This window comes from Scomber scombrus, chromosome 4, assembly GCF_963691925.1.
Source record: "Scomber scombrus chromosome 4, fScoSco1.1, whole genome shotgun sequence".
Classification (NCBI taxonomy): Eukaryota; Metazoa; Chordata; class Actinopteri; order Scombriformes; family Scombridae; genus Scomber; species Scomber scombrus.
In genome coordinates, this window is record NC_084973.1 from 28,903,090 (window position 1) to 28,919,293 (window position 16,204).

Sequence of the window (16,204 nt, forward strand, 5' to 3'; positions counted from 1 at the left end):
CAGCTTTCATTAAGTATAAATTTGAAAAAAAACAACAACTACCAAGCAGCTATTTTCATTGTTGATTCATTTGGTAATTATTTTCCTGCTGCGTTTGTGATTTAATAAATATTCCAGTAGTAAGGAAACAGTGCTGCAGGAGTTTTTCTCACTGTTTTCCAAGTTGCACCTTCCTCCAATGCACCTGTTGTAAATTCAGGTCCTTTTTTAAATTGTTTGCCGTATAAAATGCCAGATTTTTTAAAAATTCCCATGGTCGAATGTCCTTTTTTGTTCCACCAGCAAATATTCTTTCTACAGTTGTCACAAAAAAGGATAACAACCAAACCTTCACTGCTAACCTTCAAGTTAGAATCTGATCATTTTTTGCACTTTTGCTTAAATAATGACTTAAAAGATCAAATAATTCATCTTAATAGTTGCAGTTTGCAGATACGTTTTCTGACGATGGAGCATAAAAACGAATGGAAACTTGACCATTTACACATGGACAGAAGCTGCAAAAAACCATGTATAAAATCTTTCAAACATTAACCCCTAATTGAGTTTGATTCATATGTTCACTTTATCATTAGTTTAGATCTCAAACATGATGATAATATCTGAAATAATGAGACTCACCGGCTTTAAAACCCACTAAAATATATCAATCATTGACGTGATCTATAATCTGCTGTGATTTGGTGTCACATTAGATTTACTACTTAGAATTACTACTATTAATTTAGATAAACTAATATGATGTCAATGTGTTTGGCTGCTATGACTGTCTATCAGCACACTATCTAAGTGTCTCTTCAGCTCGTGTTGCCTTTAAAGCCCTTTATAAACTGTAGGACTCTGTGATGTCGACCTCCTTTGTGCGCAGACGTACATATCTGGACGTTTTTTCGGTATGCGTTGCCCTGAAGCATGTTGAGCTTTTTTACCCCCTCTTCTTCTTCTTCTTCCTTCAACCCAACCCCTTGAACGTCGGCATGGTAACAGCCTGATTGCATAACACAGCGGTTGCAGTATAAAGCCTTGTATTCCCATCTCCTTGGAAACAGAGACCCCACTCCTCCTCTCCCCTCCCCTCCTCCCCTCCTCTCTGTGTGCTCCTTCCTGGGCACTGAGCATGCTCAGACAGCGGTACAGACGCAGAGGAAACAGGCAGCTCAGAGCAGATTGTCTCTCTCTTTAAATGCACTGTTGCATGTTTTGAGACCTCAAATACAGCTCTTATCGACCTCAGCATCTTTTATTGAGATAAGAAAAGTAGTTCAATTATGAGAAAGACTGGTACCTTAAGCCAGTGACACTAGTTAGGTTAGTAAAGGTGTCTTCAAAGATGTAAAATAAGATCCCTTTTGGAGCTAAATGTAAGTATCAAAGGTTAGGACTCTAGGCCTGTTTATGGACAAGTGGAATTAACTGAGATTTGAAGCTTCAGCTAGGGCTGCAAATTCAGATTATTCTCATTTTTGATAAATCTGCTGATTCATTAAATGGTTAAAAATGCCCCAATTTTCCAAAGTTTAAACGACAGGTTCAGAATATTTCAACTTTGTCTTAAAACTGCAGTCAGATGCTCACATGAACACTGAAAGAGGTTTTCCTCACTGTAATCATTCCTCCTGTTCACACTGATCCTCTTTAAATGTGCTTTAAATGTAAGTGATAGGGCCAAAATCCATTTTCTGCAAAAATGCATTTAAAAGTAGACGCGAAGCTAATACGAGGCTCCAGCAGTCTGAGTGAGTCATATCAAGTGGTATCTGACACATTTACAGTCTTTTTAGCATCAAATTCCCTCTTAGTGTTTCCCTGTTGAGCTGTGGTGGAAGTATAGTAACAAAAAGAGGGACTTTGGCTCTAAGAACACTGTAACGTTGAAAGATATCTACTTGATTTGACTCATCTTGACTAAACTGAAGCTTCATATTAGCTTCAGATAAACTTTTAAATACTTTATTTTGCAAAGAAGGAGGACTGTGGATTTTTTCCTGCATCGCTTACATTGTAAGTGCATTATGAAAGAATGTATTAAATGGTCAGTATGAACATTAGGAATGATTACAGCAAGAAAAACATGTTTCAATGTTCTTTTGGGCTTTTGTACGATCAAGAATCAAAAGCTTTTTAAGACTAAATCCACATTTGAGAAGCTTGAGCTTGTGAATTTTGGGCATTTTCTTCATACAAATAGCTTAAAAGATTAATGAATTACCTAGATTATGACCAATTAATTCTGTCCGTTGACTTATTAACAAGTTGTTTGTAGCTCAGTGTTGTTGGGCTAAGCTAGAAAACACTGAGGAGTTACAGTCAGCCGTGTGAGACAGGTGTCGCCATCAGCTGGCTGTGATCGCTGAGCCATGTGTGCTCTGCTCCCAGACGTCTCACATTCACATTCAGTACAAATCAAAAACCCCTTTTGATGAAGGAAGTTGTAGCTCTCAAGTTCAAAAATCCATGAAAGCCCCGAGAGCTTCTCAGAACTTAAGAGATCACTGATAACGTCGAGCATGTCGGGACACTCGTAGTAAACCTGGGAGAACATACTGATACTATACACCCGACTCTCTGTACTTTGTACTTCCTCAAACGTCCTGCTTTTACAAGGCTGGACAAACTGACAAGGAACTGAAGGGCTTGCCTCAGTAAACATGATGAAATGTAGTGTGGAGTAAGAAAGTCAGCTAAGACCTTAACCCATCCTTGACCTTTACTCAACTCCATTCAAGGCCCATTTTGCAACGTCCGGTGCATTTTTAGATAAAATGTTTTTGTTTTAAAGGATTTTCCTGCAAACCAGAGAGTTATTATTATACTCACATAGGACATAAAATGAATGAATGTATCTGCAGCTTTGGTTTCATTTTCTGTCATGTCATGTCTCACAAGCAATTTCAAGATGACAACGTGGCTCTTGGGAAATTGTGATTGTAATCCTTTTAATTTAACAATATTCTGGTGTTTTTATAGACTTTTATAGAAAAAAACAATATTGATAGATTAATTCATAATGAATATAATCACAGGCCCGTCACGAGAATTAATTTTGTTGGACGATATATTGTCTCAGAAATAATCGCGATAAACGATATTATTGTCATTTGATATTATTGCCAAATTAGACTCATATTTAACATTCATTAGGATTCACACACACACACATCCACAGGTTCTTTGCGTCAGCTCCTCTTTTACACATTAATCTCGAACCTTTTCAATTTAACAGAATTAATTGTACACTTCGATGCATCCTAGTATTGTGGAGATATTCTCTGTTTGTGTGTTTACATCATGTGTGAGATTATTTTGCTGTGTCAAAAAATTAGTGGAGGCTGCAACCATTGACTGTTGCTCTCTCTCTAAAATAAATAAATAAATAAATAAATCTGAAGGCTCGTCTGTGCCAAAGCGTCTCTGCCCCGGATCAGATGTTAGCTTTGATGAATAAGTCTTGTAGCTCCCTGCTGCTCTGTACACGACGGTATCTACGAGTGGAGAACAGTTACATGGAGAACTGTTTCCTCCCACACACACACACACACACACACACACACAGACATATATATATACACACACATTCCTCTCACACAAGTGGAAAGGAAGGTCACTCATATTTCCTTCACAGAAGACTGGCACACTTGTGTTTACATTTTAGTCCCTACACCCCCGTCACTATAGCAACTCTTATTCTTATTCTGTTGTACTTTATGTGGGTGTTTTTCAGTCATTTCTCTTGTTTGTGATGTGGCAGAAATAAAATATAAAATCACTATCGGCTGGATGTAAACGATGCAGCTCGAGTAGGGAAGGGAAATGGTTATTTTGGCACATTTTCTCAATTTCTTACCCTGATGAAGAGACGTGTTCAGCAGTCTTTCATTTTCTAAAGGCACATTGTTCAAGACCGAACTAGAAATCGTGGACATTTGAGTTTCTTGGCAGCATCTCGTGAATTTGACACAGTTTTAATGCATCAGTACCTGTGAACTGAAGTTTAAATTAGGGCCTGACTGATACTGGATTTTTGGAGCCAATATTGGGGAATTGAAAAATTCCTATATTGATATATCAGCTGTAAAATGCACTTTTCTTTTTGGCAATGCGGTTATCAAATACTTGTTACAAAGGAGACTGTTATCTTTTATAGTTTAATTAACTTTATTGTATTAAACAGGAGTGTCAGACTCATTTTAATTCACGATCGGACCCCTTGACTGGGGGGCCATGTGTTTGACATACCCCTGGTATAAAATGACATTAGTGCACTGAAACAGTAAACTTTACTGGCAATTTATTAATTATAAATTCCTATAAATTATGAAACATTTATTACAAAAATCATATGTACATATATATTTAATTTGAATTAAGAAAAAGGGTCAAATACACATAAAATGCTGCTTATATAAATTTAAATATATACATTTTCAGGGCATATCGGACAACATATACGCCGATACTGATATATCTGGGATGGACCAATATCGGCCGATTAATATCAGCTGATCGATATATCGGTCTGGCTCTAGTTTAAATACCCACTGGACAAAAAAAAAAACCATTGCTGTGGATTAATCATCTTAAACACAATGATTTCATGTAGCTTAAAAATGAGTAAAATGACAGAAATGTATTAGTCACACTGCTCGAAGGCAACACCCAGAAAGCTTTCCCTCCTTTTTTTAGGTTTTAACAAAAATGCTTTTTTGTGACAAAAACAATTTCTTAGAGTCAAACTTGGCAATGTGAAGCACAAGTTTAAACGCCAGTGTGGGAATTTCAAAATATCTCCAGCTCCTAGCGAGCGTGAGAAAGTTGAAAACAGCCATTAAGGCACTGAAAAGAGCCAGAAATTCAGCAGTGGACATGTCTGTACCTAGAATGGTTTCTCTCTCTCTTTCTCTCTCTCTCTTTCTCTCTCTGTCTCGGTGTGTGGAGGAGGTGTCTCACAGGGAGGGCCAAGATTTTTAGAGTGGAAATGTACAATTAGTCTACACACGCGCACGCGCACACACACACACACACACACACACACACACACACACACACACACACACACACAGTCATACTGAGACAGACAGGCAGACATTTTTTACACATGGAAAACAGTACATCCTTTTAGTTTTTATTGCATTTTTCTTTGAATCATTAACCCAATTTTGCACATTATATCATCACAATAAAATCCTACTGAATTATGAAGCACCTGAATGCACCAGCTGCTACAAGACTGCTGTTTTAGCCGAGTGGCACAATATAAAGCCAAATTAAACGCATGCAGAGCAAACAAAGATACCAAAGCTCTCAAATAGGATGGGAGGAGATCACTGAACATGTAAATACTTGTTAATGCTTCATCCTAGGAAGAAAAAAGACTCGCAGGCAAGAATTTACACTAAATTTTCCTTCTTTATCTCTCTTTTACACCACAGGGTCAGTTATTTTGTTCCTTATGTACATCTGATCGTACACGCAGTAGTGAATCAGTAGATTTTGTTTTGTGTTAAAAGTGTTATGACGTTGAAGTTCTCGCTTGAGGTACTTTTTAGCTGATAGCCAACATGTCTCCTCATGAAGAGATTAGTGAGTAATAATGGGAACTATGTGTGTGATTTTTTCCAGTCTGAGTATTGTAGGTAATTTGTTCCGTGTTTGCATAATCAGTTTCTCTTTTAGGAGTAAATTTGACTCAAATTTAAAAGCCTATATAAGTGGTAAATAACATGAAAAAATAGGCATGATTTGACAGATGCATATAATGTAATGTTTATGCATTAGCTTATCGCCCCTCTCTGTCTCTCTCTTTTTCAGTCTGACTCAATCATCAAAGTCATACAAACATGTTTTATCATTTCCTGAATATGTTTGTGCTTTTCCTCTTTGTTGCATTGCCAGTATTGCATCATTGAATTGTGCAGCCGTCCAAAAAAATAATGCCCACTCAACAACAAGACCAACTGTCACATCAGGACTGTCTCTGAAGGGAATATTTGGTCAAAGAGGTTTACGAAATACTTTGCTGACTCTGTGGGAAATGTCTTGTTCCTTGTTAAAATACAATAACAGTGGTCAGCCCCCTTCTGTTTTTTCTTGTGAATCAAATCCTGGCATCACAACATTTGGCTTCTAGGCTTTAAATATGTGTGTTTTTTTATTGTAAGATATAAAATTCACATGAATACAATATTGATACAACTAAAATAATATGTACTAGATGCTAAGTATTATCATTCATGTAACAAAGTGGATTTCTGAGTGGGATTCAGACACAGAGGCCAAATGTAACCTACTCAAATCATGTCATGCATATGTTTTCATGCATTTCAAATTATTCCTTTTCGAATCAATACATGCATACACACACAATAATTAGTAATAATAAGGAATTTTAAATATAAACATTAAATATCTGTGCTTGAACGAAGTGTTGCAGCAGTTTTTAAGCTCACTTCATACTTTGAGGTCTGGTAGGATAAAAACAAGTTATGTAGTAGACGTGCAGGTGCTGGACTTAATAACAATCTGTAACTAAATCAGAAAGCAGTCTGCACGCTGTAGCTCTTAATGCAGCTATAATTTAATGAGATATCAAGAGTAACGTCTGGTAGTAGCTCTGGTAGTATAGTCATTAAGGTGTGTAGTGAACCTTTCTTTCTCTGCGACCTGTTTGCCAAAAAACATGTTGAAACTTATAATGATGCTAATATCATCGTTGCCTGAGGATTAATACGGGAAACTGAGGATGAGCTCTCTGTGTGGTACCTGTGACCCCTCCTCTCTCTGTGTGTTACCTGTGACCCCTCCTCTCTCTCTGTGTGTTACCTGTGACCCCTCCTCTCTCTGTGTGTGTTACCTGTGACCCCTCCTCTCTCTCTCTGTTTGTTACCTGTGACCCCTCCTCTCTCTCTGTGTGTTACCTGTGACCCCTCCTCTCTCTCTGTTTGTTACCTGTGACCCCTCCTCTCTCTTTGTGTGTGTTACCTGTGACCCCTCCTCTCTTTGTGTATGTGTTACCTGTGACCCCTCCTCTCTCTCTGTTTGTTACCTGTGACCCCTCCTCTCTCTCTGTGTGTTACCTGTGACCCCTCCTCTCTCTGTGTGTGTTACCTGTGACCCCTCCTCTCTCTGTGTTTGTTACCTGTGACCCCTCCTCTCTCTCTGTGTGGTACCTGTGACCCCTCCTCTCTCTGTGTGTGTTACCTGTGACCCCTCCTCTCTCTGTGTGTGTTACCTGTGACCCTTCCTCTCTCTGTGTGTGTTACCTGTGACCCCTCCTCTCTCTGTGTGTGTTACCTGCAACCCCTCCTCTCTCTGTGTGTGCTACCTGCGACCCCTCCTCTCTCTGTGTGTGTTACCTGCGACCCCTCCTCTGTGTGTGTGTTACCTGTGCGTTACCTGTGTTACCTGTGACCCCTCCTCTCTCTGTGTGTTACCTGTGCGTTACCTGTGTTACCTGCGACCTCTCCTCTGTGTGTGTGTGTGTGTGTGACCTGCGACCCCTCCTCTCTCTCTGTGTGTTACCTGTAACCCCTCCTCTGTGTGTGTGTGTGTGTGTGTGTGTGTGTGTGCGTGCGTGTGTGTTACCTGTAACCCTTCCTCTCTCTGTGTGTGTTACCTGCGACCCCTCCTCTCTGTGTGTTAGTGTGTGTGTGACCTGCGACCCCTCCTCTCTCTCTGTGTGTTACCTGAGACCCTTCCTCTCTGTGTGTGTTACACACCAAGTGCTTCACATTAAAGGGCCTAAAAGGAGCATAGAGCAATGTTAAAAAAGAACAAATAAGAAAGAAAAAGAAATATCAATGTAAGATGGGAGCAGAATCAAACATAAACTAGAGAGGTTTGTCAGTTGTCTGTATTTGTGCAGCTCTTCAAGTGTAAAGTTAGATGTTCTTTAGTTTGTTCCACTCCTACGTTCTTGTTCTTACTTTTATCTTTGAACAGATAACTGTAGCCCAGTTTTCAGATCCAGTCTGTAACTGATGTGTATGAGCCGGGTGGAAGATACTGCGAATACAGACTGAACATTTCCTCGTGTGAGGAGGTACTTCACCTTAAAAGCTTTCCACTGGCAAACCACAGGAAGGAAACAGCATTTGTCACGGAGGTTAGCGCCTGACTGACGCTGCTCAATTACAATTGATCTGCACAGCAAGACAGGTTTTATCATTTCAGAACTAGGTTAGAAGATTACAGATAAATAATCAACCACAGTGAGATACTTTTAAAATGAAGAGCGGCAGTTCGAGCAAACCAGCCAAACATCCGACTTGTCATTGAGTAAAACAAGCTTCTTTTTTTCTGTCTGTTTTTTGTATTGAAAACCACGTGTGTCATGCCCACATCACAGGCTCTGAGCACGATGGTTCACAGCTCGATGTAGATAGGCCAACTGTGTGAAAAGCAGCGATATTGGCAGCTATTGAGGAGACGTTGGTGCTGTGTCATGCTTTTCTGTTGCAGAGATTGCATGTGTCAGTAAAGACGACCCTCAGCTCATACAAAGAAGTTTTAAGTTCACAATAATGTCACTTATTTCTAGTTCAAATGTGAAGTAGGACAAACTGTGTTCTCGCTTATTAATAATGCAATTCTGACTGAACTGGTTACTTTAAATAGTCTCGTCAGATTCTCCAAACCTGCTTTTTTTTTCTCTTTTCTTTCTTTTTTTGGGCCACTTTGAGGCAGCGGAAACACACACACACACAGACACACACACACACACACACACACACACACACACACACACACACACACAAACTGTCACATCATCACCTTTTTAAGTTGATATGTTGAACTTGTTGGTAAACAGTTGCTGATTTCCACATCCAGCAGTTACACAACAACATTATGATAACTGTATTTGTTTACATACACCAATTGCTTCATATTAGAAGAAGCTAAAAGGAGCATAGAGCCATGTTAAAAAAACAAAAACAAAAAACATTGTAATGTAAGATGGAAAATAAAAATACTTATTACATATTGTCCACCTGCTGAATATAACTCCAGTACTCACTTTCTTTTAGCTCTTTTTTGCTCTCTACTAACTCCTGAGGGTAATATCTGGCTCTTTAGCTGCTAAATGCGCCACTATGTTCACCAGCTAGTCTACAGTTAACTGTGTCTGTTTGCTGTTTGGTGCTGAGCTGGTAGTGAACAGTGGCTTCATAGAGCTTTTTCTCTGAAAACAGTTCAGGCTCTGGGTTAAAGTTGCAGCCAGACAGCTAAAACAATGAGCTGAAACTCATTATAAAGCTCCATAAAACCAAGAGGAGCTGCAGAGTCACTGATAAGTCTTTGTAGGTGCAATACTACGAGCCACACCTCTAACTTTACACTGTTATTGTGAAAAATCTCCATTCTAGCTGCTTTTAGGATAGGATTGCTTTAAGATAACACTCTTTTAGAGTATATTACACTCCTCTTTATACTGCCCCCTTGTGGATCAAGTTTAAAAAGGAGAGCATGCAGAAGCTTCAGGTGGTCTTCATGCAGACATTGCTCAAAAAACCGAGGTGGTGTAGTTCAAGCGACTTGTTCTGTAATGCTGGAGTCGATATTTTTCACCTGGGACACTTGATACATTTATCTTTAGGCTGAATGTTGTGCGCTTCCTTTTACAAATGCGGTGTGTTGTATGTGTTCGTGTGTGTTTTTATCCTTGATTAAGAGTCTGTAATAAAGTTGTTGTTGATGATGATATTGAAATATTTTGTTCCTCTCTTCAGCATCGGTGTCTAATAGTTTTTTCTTTTCTAACTATGCAGCTCTGCTTATGACCGGGACAACAAGATCCGTGTGGCCATTAAGAAGATCAGCCCCTTTGAGCACCAGACGTACTGCCAACGCACCCTGAGAGAGATCAAAATCCTCCTCCGCTTCAAACATGAGAACATTATCGGCATCAACGACATCATCCGCACGCCAACCATTGACCAGATGAAGGACGTGTATCCTTTTCCAGACAGTTGGAGTTCGAGCCTCAGCGGCATAAATAATCAATTTCTGACTTTATACTTCAGAACAGTAAAATGACATCTGTTTAGCATCTTAACTACAAAGGATCTGGTGTTAGACATGCTGATAATGTCGGTTTTCCTCAGTTATTTATGCGTTTTACTCTGAAATCTAAATCTTTCTTACATGTCACCAGTGAGGTTTGTCTCACACTTGAGCTTTCATGTTGAATTGGCGTTGAATGAGGGGGGTTTGAGTTGTGTTTTATTGCATAATAGCCGCCTGTCACCACATATTTGGCAGAAACACTCTTCACTCTAGCCCAGCAGCGACGATACAAACTGTTGGAGACCGTAGCCGCTGTCCGTTACATAATGTACTGTGTGTCGTTTTACACTCTGCGTTACCTAAAAGGAAGCCCGCAGCTACTCAGCTCATTGCTTTTCTGCTTTTAAGATAACACGAGCAGTCATCCGCACAAAAAAACAATAAACCCCTTACAGATAAAATATCTCTCCTTCCCTGAAATGAGGTTTCCTTCTCTAGAAGCTCTTCAGTGAGGGTGCACCTCAGCCAAATTTGATTTTTTTTTTTTTATGCCACTCGAGCACTACCTTATCTTACCACCACAACACTTCACGGCCCTTTTGAGATTTGACTCATTTTAGAAGTTGCACAAAATAGCAGTCAAGTCAGCAGTTCATCCAAAAAAACAAGATAATCGTCTGAGATGAATGATGCAAAGTTTCTTCTTTTCATTGCAATGCTAACGAGCTCAAATCTGAGTGTGCCATTAAAGCTGAAATATAATCTAATTTTGTAAGACATACACACACAGTCTAACTTCTGTATGTTTTAATAAGCTTTTTATGTTACAAGCAAGCAGAGAAAGCTCTTTAACCTGACGCTGTGCAGATATATTGTCCAGGATCTCATGGAGACAGACCTGTACAAGCTTCTCAAGACTCAACACCTGAGCAACGACCACATCTGCTACTTCCTCTACCAGATTCTACGAGGGCTCAAGTACATCCACTCTGCCAACGTCCTACACCGCGACCTGAAGCCCTCCAACCTCCTGCTCAACACCACCTGCGATCTCAAGGTAGAGTCGGCTTGTTCCCCCCAAAATACATTCTCCAGGAAAGGCCTTTTAAAGCCTAAATTTAACTGGTTTTGCATGCATTGGCTAGCAAAGAAAAGCTGCCATACACTCAAATCTATGAAGTATTTGAAAGAAAAAGGATCAATTAACTTACTAAACGTGCAAATAAACATTTTATTGCACATTTCTGACTGCTTTAATTGGTGATGGAGGAACGTTCATCATGTTTGAGGAGGACAACATGATTAATATTAGCTCTTAAGTACAAATCAGCCATACAAACATGAATCTGAAGGCTCTGAACATGTTTTGATGGTTTTAAATGAAAGGTAACATCTCTTCTGTCCTCAGATCTGTGACTTTGGTCTGGCTCGTGTGGCTGATCCTGACCACGATCACACTGGTTTCCTAACAGAGTACGTAGCCACCCGTTGGTATCGAGCACCTGAGATCATGCTCAACTCCAAGGTGAGTGTCTTCACCTGCTGTGTGTGTATATGTTGACATTGACAATAGTCAGTAGTTTAATGTATGATCAGGGCAAGTGAAAATATAATTTGTTTTTATGGATAAAATCTGTGTTTTGCTTTTTTAATTATGCAAAATATAATATAACACTTTTCTTAAAATTTCAATTTGCTTTCTTTCGTTCTGAATCCTGCAGATTATCTAATATAATTTAACAGTAACACAAAGACACTAACACCTAAATCCAAGCCAAAATGATTGCCTTTAAACCTACTATGCTTAGTCAGGCTTAGTATATACATTATACATATTAATGTTCAATATATGAGACACGCCAGCTATTTTTATTATATTAGATTCATATGTATTCATGACTGTGTCTCTCTGCCCCTCGCTCTCAGGGCTACACTAAGTCCATAGACATCTGGTCAGTGGGTTGCATCCTGGCTGAGATGTTGTCCAACAGGCCAATCTTTCCTGGGAAGCACTATTTGGATCAGCTCAACCATATTTTGGGTAAAAAAAGAATTATCTTTATATATCTATTTATTTTAGGAGTGGAGTTATACTGTGGTGTGTGTTGTTTTTTAACAACCAGCTAACACAGAAGAGCTTCTCAGTGTTCACATAGTAAAAAATAAAGTCTGTAGATGTTTTATTATTGGACGGTTTTGACAAAGATCTTTTTCATGGTGGTTTCCACACCTTGTTTTTACATTTCTTTAACAGTCTCACTCTCTATTTGGAAAAAACAAACATTTTGAAATGTAGATGTTAATCACTACTAATAATAACTTTATTTGTGGAGCACCTCTCATGCAAAGATACAACTCAAAGTGCTTTTAAAAAAATCACTTTTCACAAAGAAACAAACCATATAGAAATCATCAAAGATTAACAATGATGCAAGTTAAGTTAAGTTAACCCAAACTTAACCTACATTTAAAAAATCTGTTTGCTGTTCTTAGATCAAGAAGAGGATGTTATGAACAGTTCAGGGCAGAAAGGAGCCTCACCAGATTTCTTGTGGGAACATCTAAAAGAACATAGTGGAAGATCTGAGACTTCTTGTCAGGACTTAAAGATATGTGTATAGATATGAAGCGGTTATAAATAATAATGTTATTGGAAGTAAAGTATGTACTGTGTGTTAGCGGTTACATCTCTCAAGATTACAGATATTCACAATAGCTGAATCATGATAGTCACATTTGAAGAACTTCATGTTGCCTCCAAGTTGAGACGATTGTAAGTCTGTTTGTGAAAGTTAACAGCAAGTTGTGTCTGCTTACAACTTTAGAAAACTTCAGGACTAAAATTTCACACTCGTTGTCAGTAGCAACACTTTCCTCATGCCAGTCCATAGATAGTTGTTAATGTGCATTTATCAAGCTGTACTTTTTGTGTCTTGGTGCTAGACCACATATGGCTTCTCCCATCTGTCGGTTTGTTGTGTGTTCAGAGACAGTTTTTTTTACTCATGCAGCTGAAAACTTTTAACAACGGCTTGTGCATTTCAAACTTGTCTCATAAAGAATTGAGTTTGTGTTTTGAATGATTTTCTGTCTGTTTTGTTGCTTCAGGGATCCTCGGTTCTCCCTCCCAGGAGGATCTCAACTGTATCATCAACATTAAGGCCAGGAACTATCTGTTGTCGCTGCCGCTGCGCTGCAAAGTGCCGTGGAACCGCCTCTTCCCCAACGCTGATCCCAAAGGTCAGAGCCGGGACAACCGCTCCAAAGACAAACATGATTCCCGCTGATCGTGGAATTTTTTTAGAGTGTTATGAATGTTTGAGAGGTGGTACTGCAGACAGGGAAGGTCATGTCAGTTTAACAATTTCCTGAAGAAATTCCTGAAGAAAATATCATAAACGTTACGTAAAAGTAAAACCCAACAAAGCAGAACAGCAACATGATGAAGCCTGTGAATAGTCAGGTTTTAGTAGAAAGGAGTGTGTCCAATTCCAATTTGTGGAGGAAAAAGGATGAAAATACATTTTTAATAACATTTTTCAGTCTGGACAACATGTGCACATATTTCTTTTCTCTTGAGTCCAAAACAAGTAGCGGATTGCTGCTTCTCAAGGACTAAAATAAACTGACAATACTCCCTCTAAAAATGTTGTTTATTACATTTAGAAGAAGTAAATGTAATGAAATGTTTCTCTGGTAGGTTTATACACAGAGGAAGCAAAAAATCAATAGTTACACGGTTCAGGTTCGTTAATTTTTAAGTGACTTCTTCATTAAGAATAATCGAACTAGAGCATCTGTTCTAATGTTCACTATGTCAGATCCAATCAATGTTACTGGGGAGAGGAACAAGGTGCAGCTAAAGTCACACAGGTTGCATCCAAAACAGTTTAATTTCTTGCTGGATTATAAAGATTTAACTCCAGCTTGCCTGTTTTAATAGTTTATTGAATAGAGGTGGAGATATACTGTTGTGCAGGGCTGCAACTAATAATTATTTGCATTATCAGTTTACTCTCAATTCATCATTTTGTTTTTAAAATGTCATAAAATAATGAAAAATACTGTTATACTTCCCCAAGAGTCAAAGGTGACAGCTTTAAATGTCTTATTTGGATCCTAAAAGAACCCACAGAGACAAGTTTACTATTATTAATGACAAAAAACATTGAATCTTTACATTTGAGGAACTGAAACCAGCTAATGTGACTAAAATAATTATTCAATAATCAATATAGTTGCAGATTCATTTTCTATTTATTTGATTAATCGACTTGCAGCTCTTATTCTGTGTGTCGTCTATTCAGTTCTACAGTCATTTAACTTTATGAAGCTTAAGTATGAAAAGATTTTAAACATGCTCTAGTTCAACAAATCAATCATATGTTAAATAAAATCAATGCATATCGCCCCTGAAAATAAATAGTCCTGCAGCATGTGGTGTGGTATGGCGCCCTCTAGTGGACAACTCAGTTTATTGACAATGCATGTATGTGTGTTGATCACCTGCATTAACTTGTGTGTTTTTTGTGCTGCAGCTCTGGACCTGTTGGACAAGATGTTGACCTTTAACCCTCACAAGAGGATCGAGGTGGAGGAGGCCTTGGCACACCCCTACTTGGAGCAATATTACGACCCCACAGATGAGGTGAGTCCCGTTTTTCTGATTATCTTTCATATTTCTCTTTTTTTAAATTTTTTTTACATTTTTTAAAGCAACATATATTATATCTGTTGTAAATACCTTTGAGGGGATTAGAGGTCTTAAGTCTCACACTCCTTTTTCCTCTCTGCTGCCGTGTTGTAGCCTGTCGCTGAAGCCCCGTTCAAGTTTGACATGGAACTGGATGACCTACCCAAAGAGACACTGAAGGAGCTCATCTTTGAAGAAACTGCACGTTTCCAGCCTGGATTTAGATCCTAACATCTCAACACAGGTAAGTCCTCACCACTGCAGTCTAGATTAAAACCTTAAAACTCTAGAGAGACAGTGTTAAGAGCTACAGAGGGGAAATAACTAACTTTACAAGCTCAAAAAGATCAGGGGAGATCCTCGTCACAGTCCCGAACTCGCCTCCGCTGCTTTAAACAACCTAAATTTACCAACTCACCACTTTTAAAGAGCTGAAGTAAAGACCCTTGAAGAGTGTTTTCTGACCTCACACAACACACTTCAATATAGATTTAAATTTTGCTCTTGCAGAGTTTGAAGTAGTGGTACTTCACTAGGATAAAAAACACTTTAAAAACAACCTATCTGAACTGGAACTTTTAAAGGAGCAACACCAGTATAATTCTGCTTTTATTACAGCTGTTTGCAGCAAAAGTAAAACATGAAACTGTCTGAATTTGTAGCTCAGACTGTGAAGAAAAGACATATTGAGACCATTGACTATATATAAATGTGACCCAAAAAACAGATGTTGAATATAAGAACATAAAAACATTGTTACTGATGCCTTTTAATCTAAAGCTTGAAGCTACATCTGTTCAGGCCTCCGACATCAAACATTATCATTTCCCACCAAATCACACTCCTCACTCAGATGGAGCTGCCTTTTCCCTCCTGTCCTCCGCTAAGTACGCTCCCAGCTGCTCCCTGACAGGCCTCTCAGTGTGATAATAACTAACATGGTGACATTTTATCATCCGCTCTGTGCCGGCGTATGTATGTAATTACTGTGTTTCCTCTCCGCGGCATTGTGGTGCATAACGTGGGTCCGCTGAAAAGGGAACAGAGTGTGACATCTTCTTAAATCAGAGCAGCACAAAACAACATCGGCTCCTCTCTGCAGTGGAAGTTCACACTTTAAAATGTTATTTATACATCTTAAATCATCACTTGAGTGTTTTTTATCTTCAGTTGTTAATGAAGTGAAATCAGAAGCCAAAGTTTATTACATGAATCTTTTTAAGTGTCAATTAGTGAAACCGTCCTTATCAGTTTTTTATATTTTAAAATGTTGCTTGGTGTTTTTCGTAGTTGTGCAAATTTAGACCCTCTATTGGCAAGGCAGCTTTATTTATATAGAGCATTTCATACACAGGAGCATCTCAATGTGCTTTACATAGAAACAAAACACCACGTGATGATTAAACAGTAAATATTGGAAACATTAAAACATAGAATTTAAGAAAAGGAAACCCCAATTATAATAAAAAGAAAAAGTACAGAAAAGTAGAAAGAAAACAAAAGGCTAGA

At 38.6% G+C, this 16,204-nt stretch overlaps 1 protein-coding gene across 1 annotated transcript in view; it reads left to right on the plus strand.

The window, feature by feature from the left end:
* The window catches only part of mapk1 (mitogen-activated protein kinase 1), a 36,260-nt gene that overhangs the window by 15,170 nt on the left and 4,886 nt on the right, over positions 1 to 16,204 (plus strand). The window contains exons 2-8 of the mRNA XM_062417026.1: positions 9,765 to 9,947; positions 10,870 to 11,059; positions 11,411 to 11,527; positions 11,929 to 12,043; positions 13,111 to 13,242; positions 14,541 to 14,650; positions 14,810 to 14,939. Of these exons, the coding sequence (XP_062273010.1) occupies positions 9,765 to 9,947; positions 10,870 to 11,059; positions 11,411 to 11,527; positions 11,929 to 12,043; positions 13,111 to 13,242; positions 14,541 to 14,650; positions 14,810 to 14,926 (964 nt within the window). The 3' untranslated portion in view covers positions 14,927 to 14,939. The remainder of the gene's footprint in view (positions 1 to 9,764; positions 9,948 to 10,869; positions 11,060 to 11,410; positions 11,528 to 11,928; positions 12,044 to 13,110; positions 13,243 to 14,540; positions 14,651 to 14,809; positions 14,940 to 16,204) is intronic.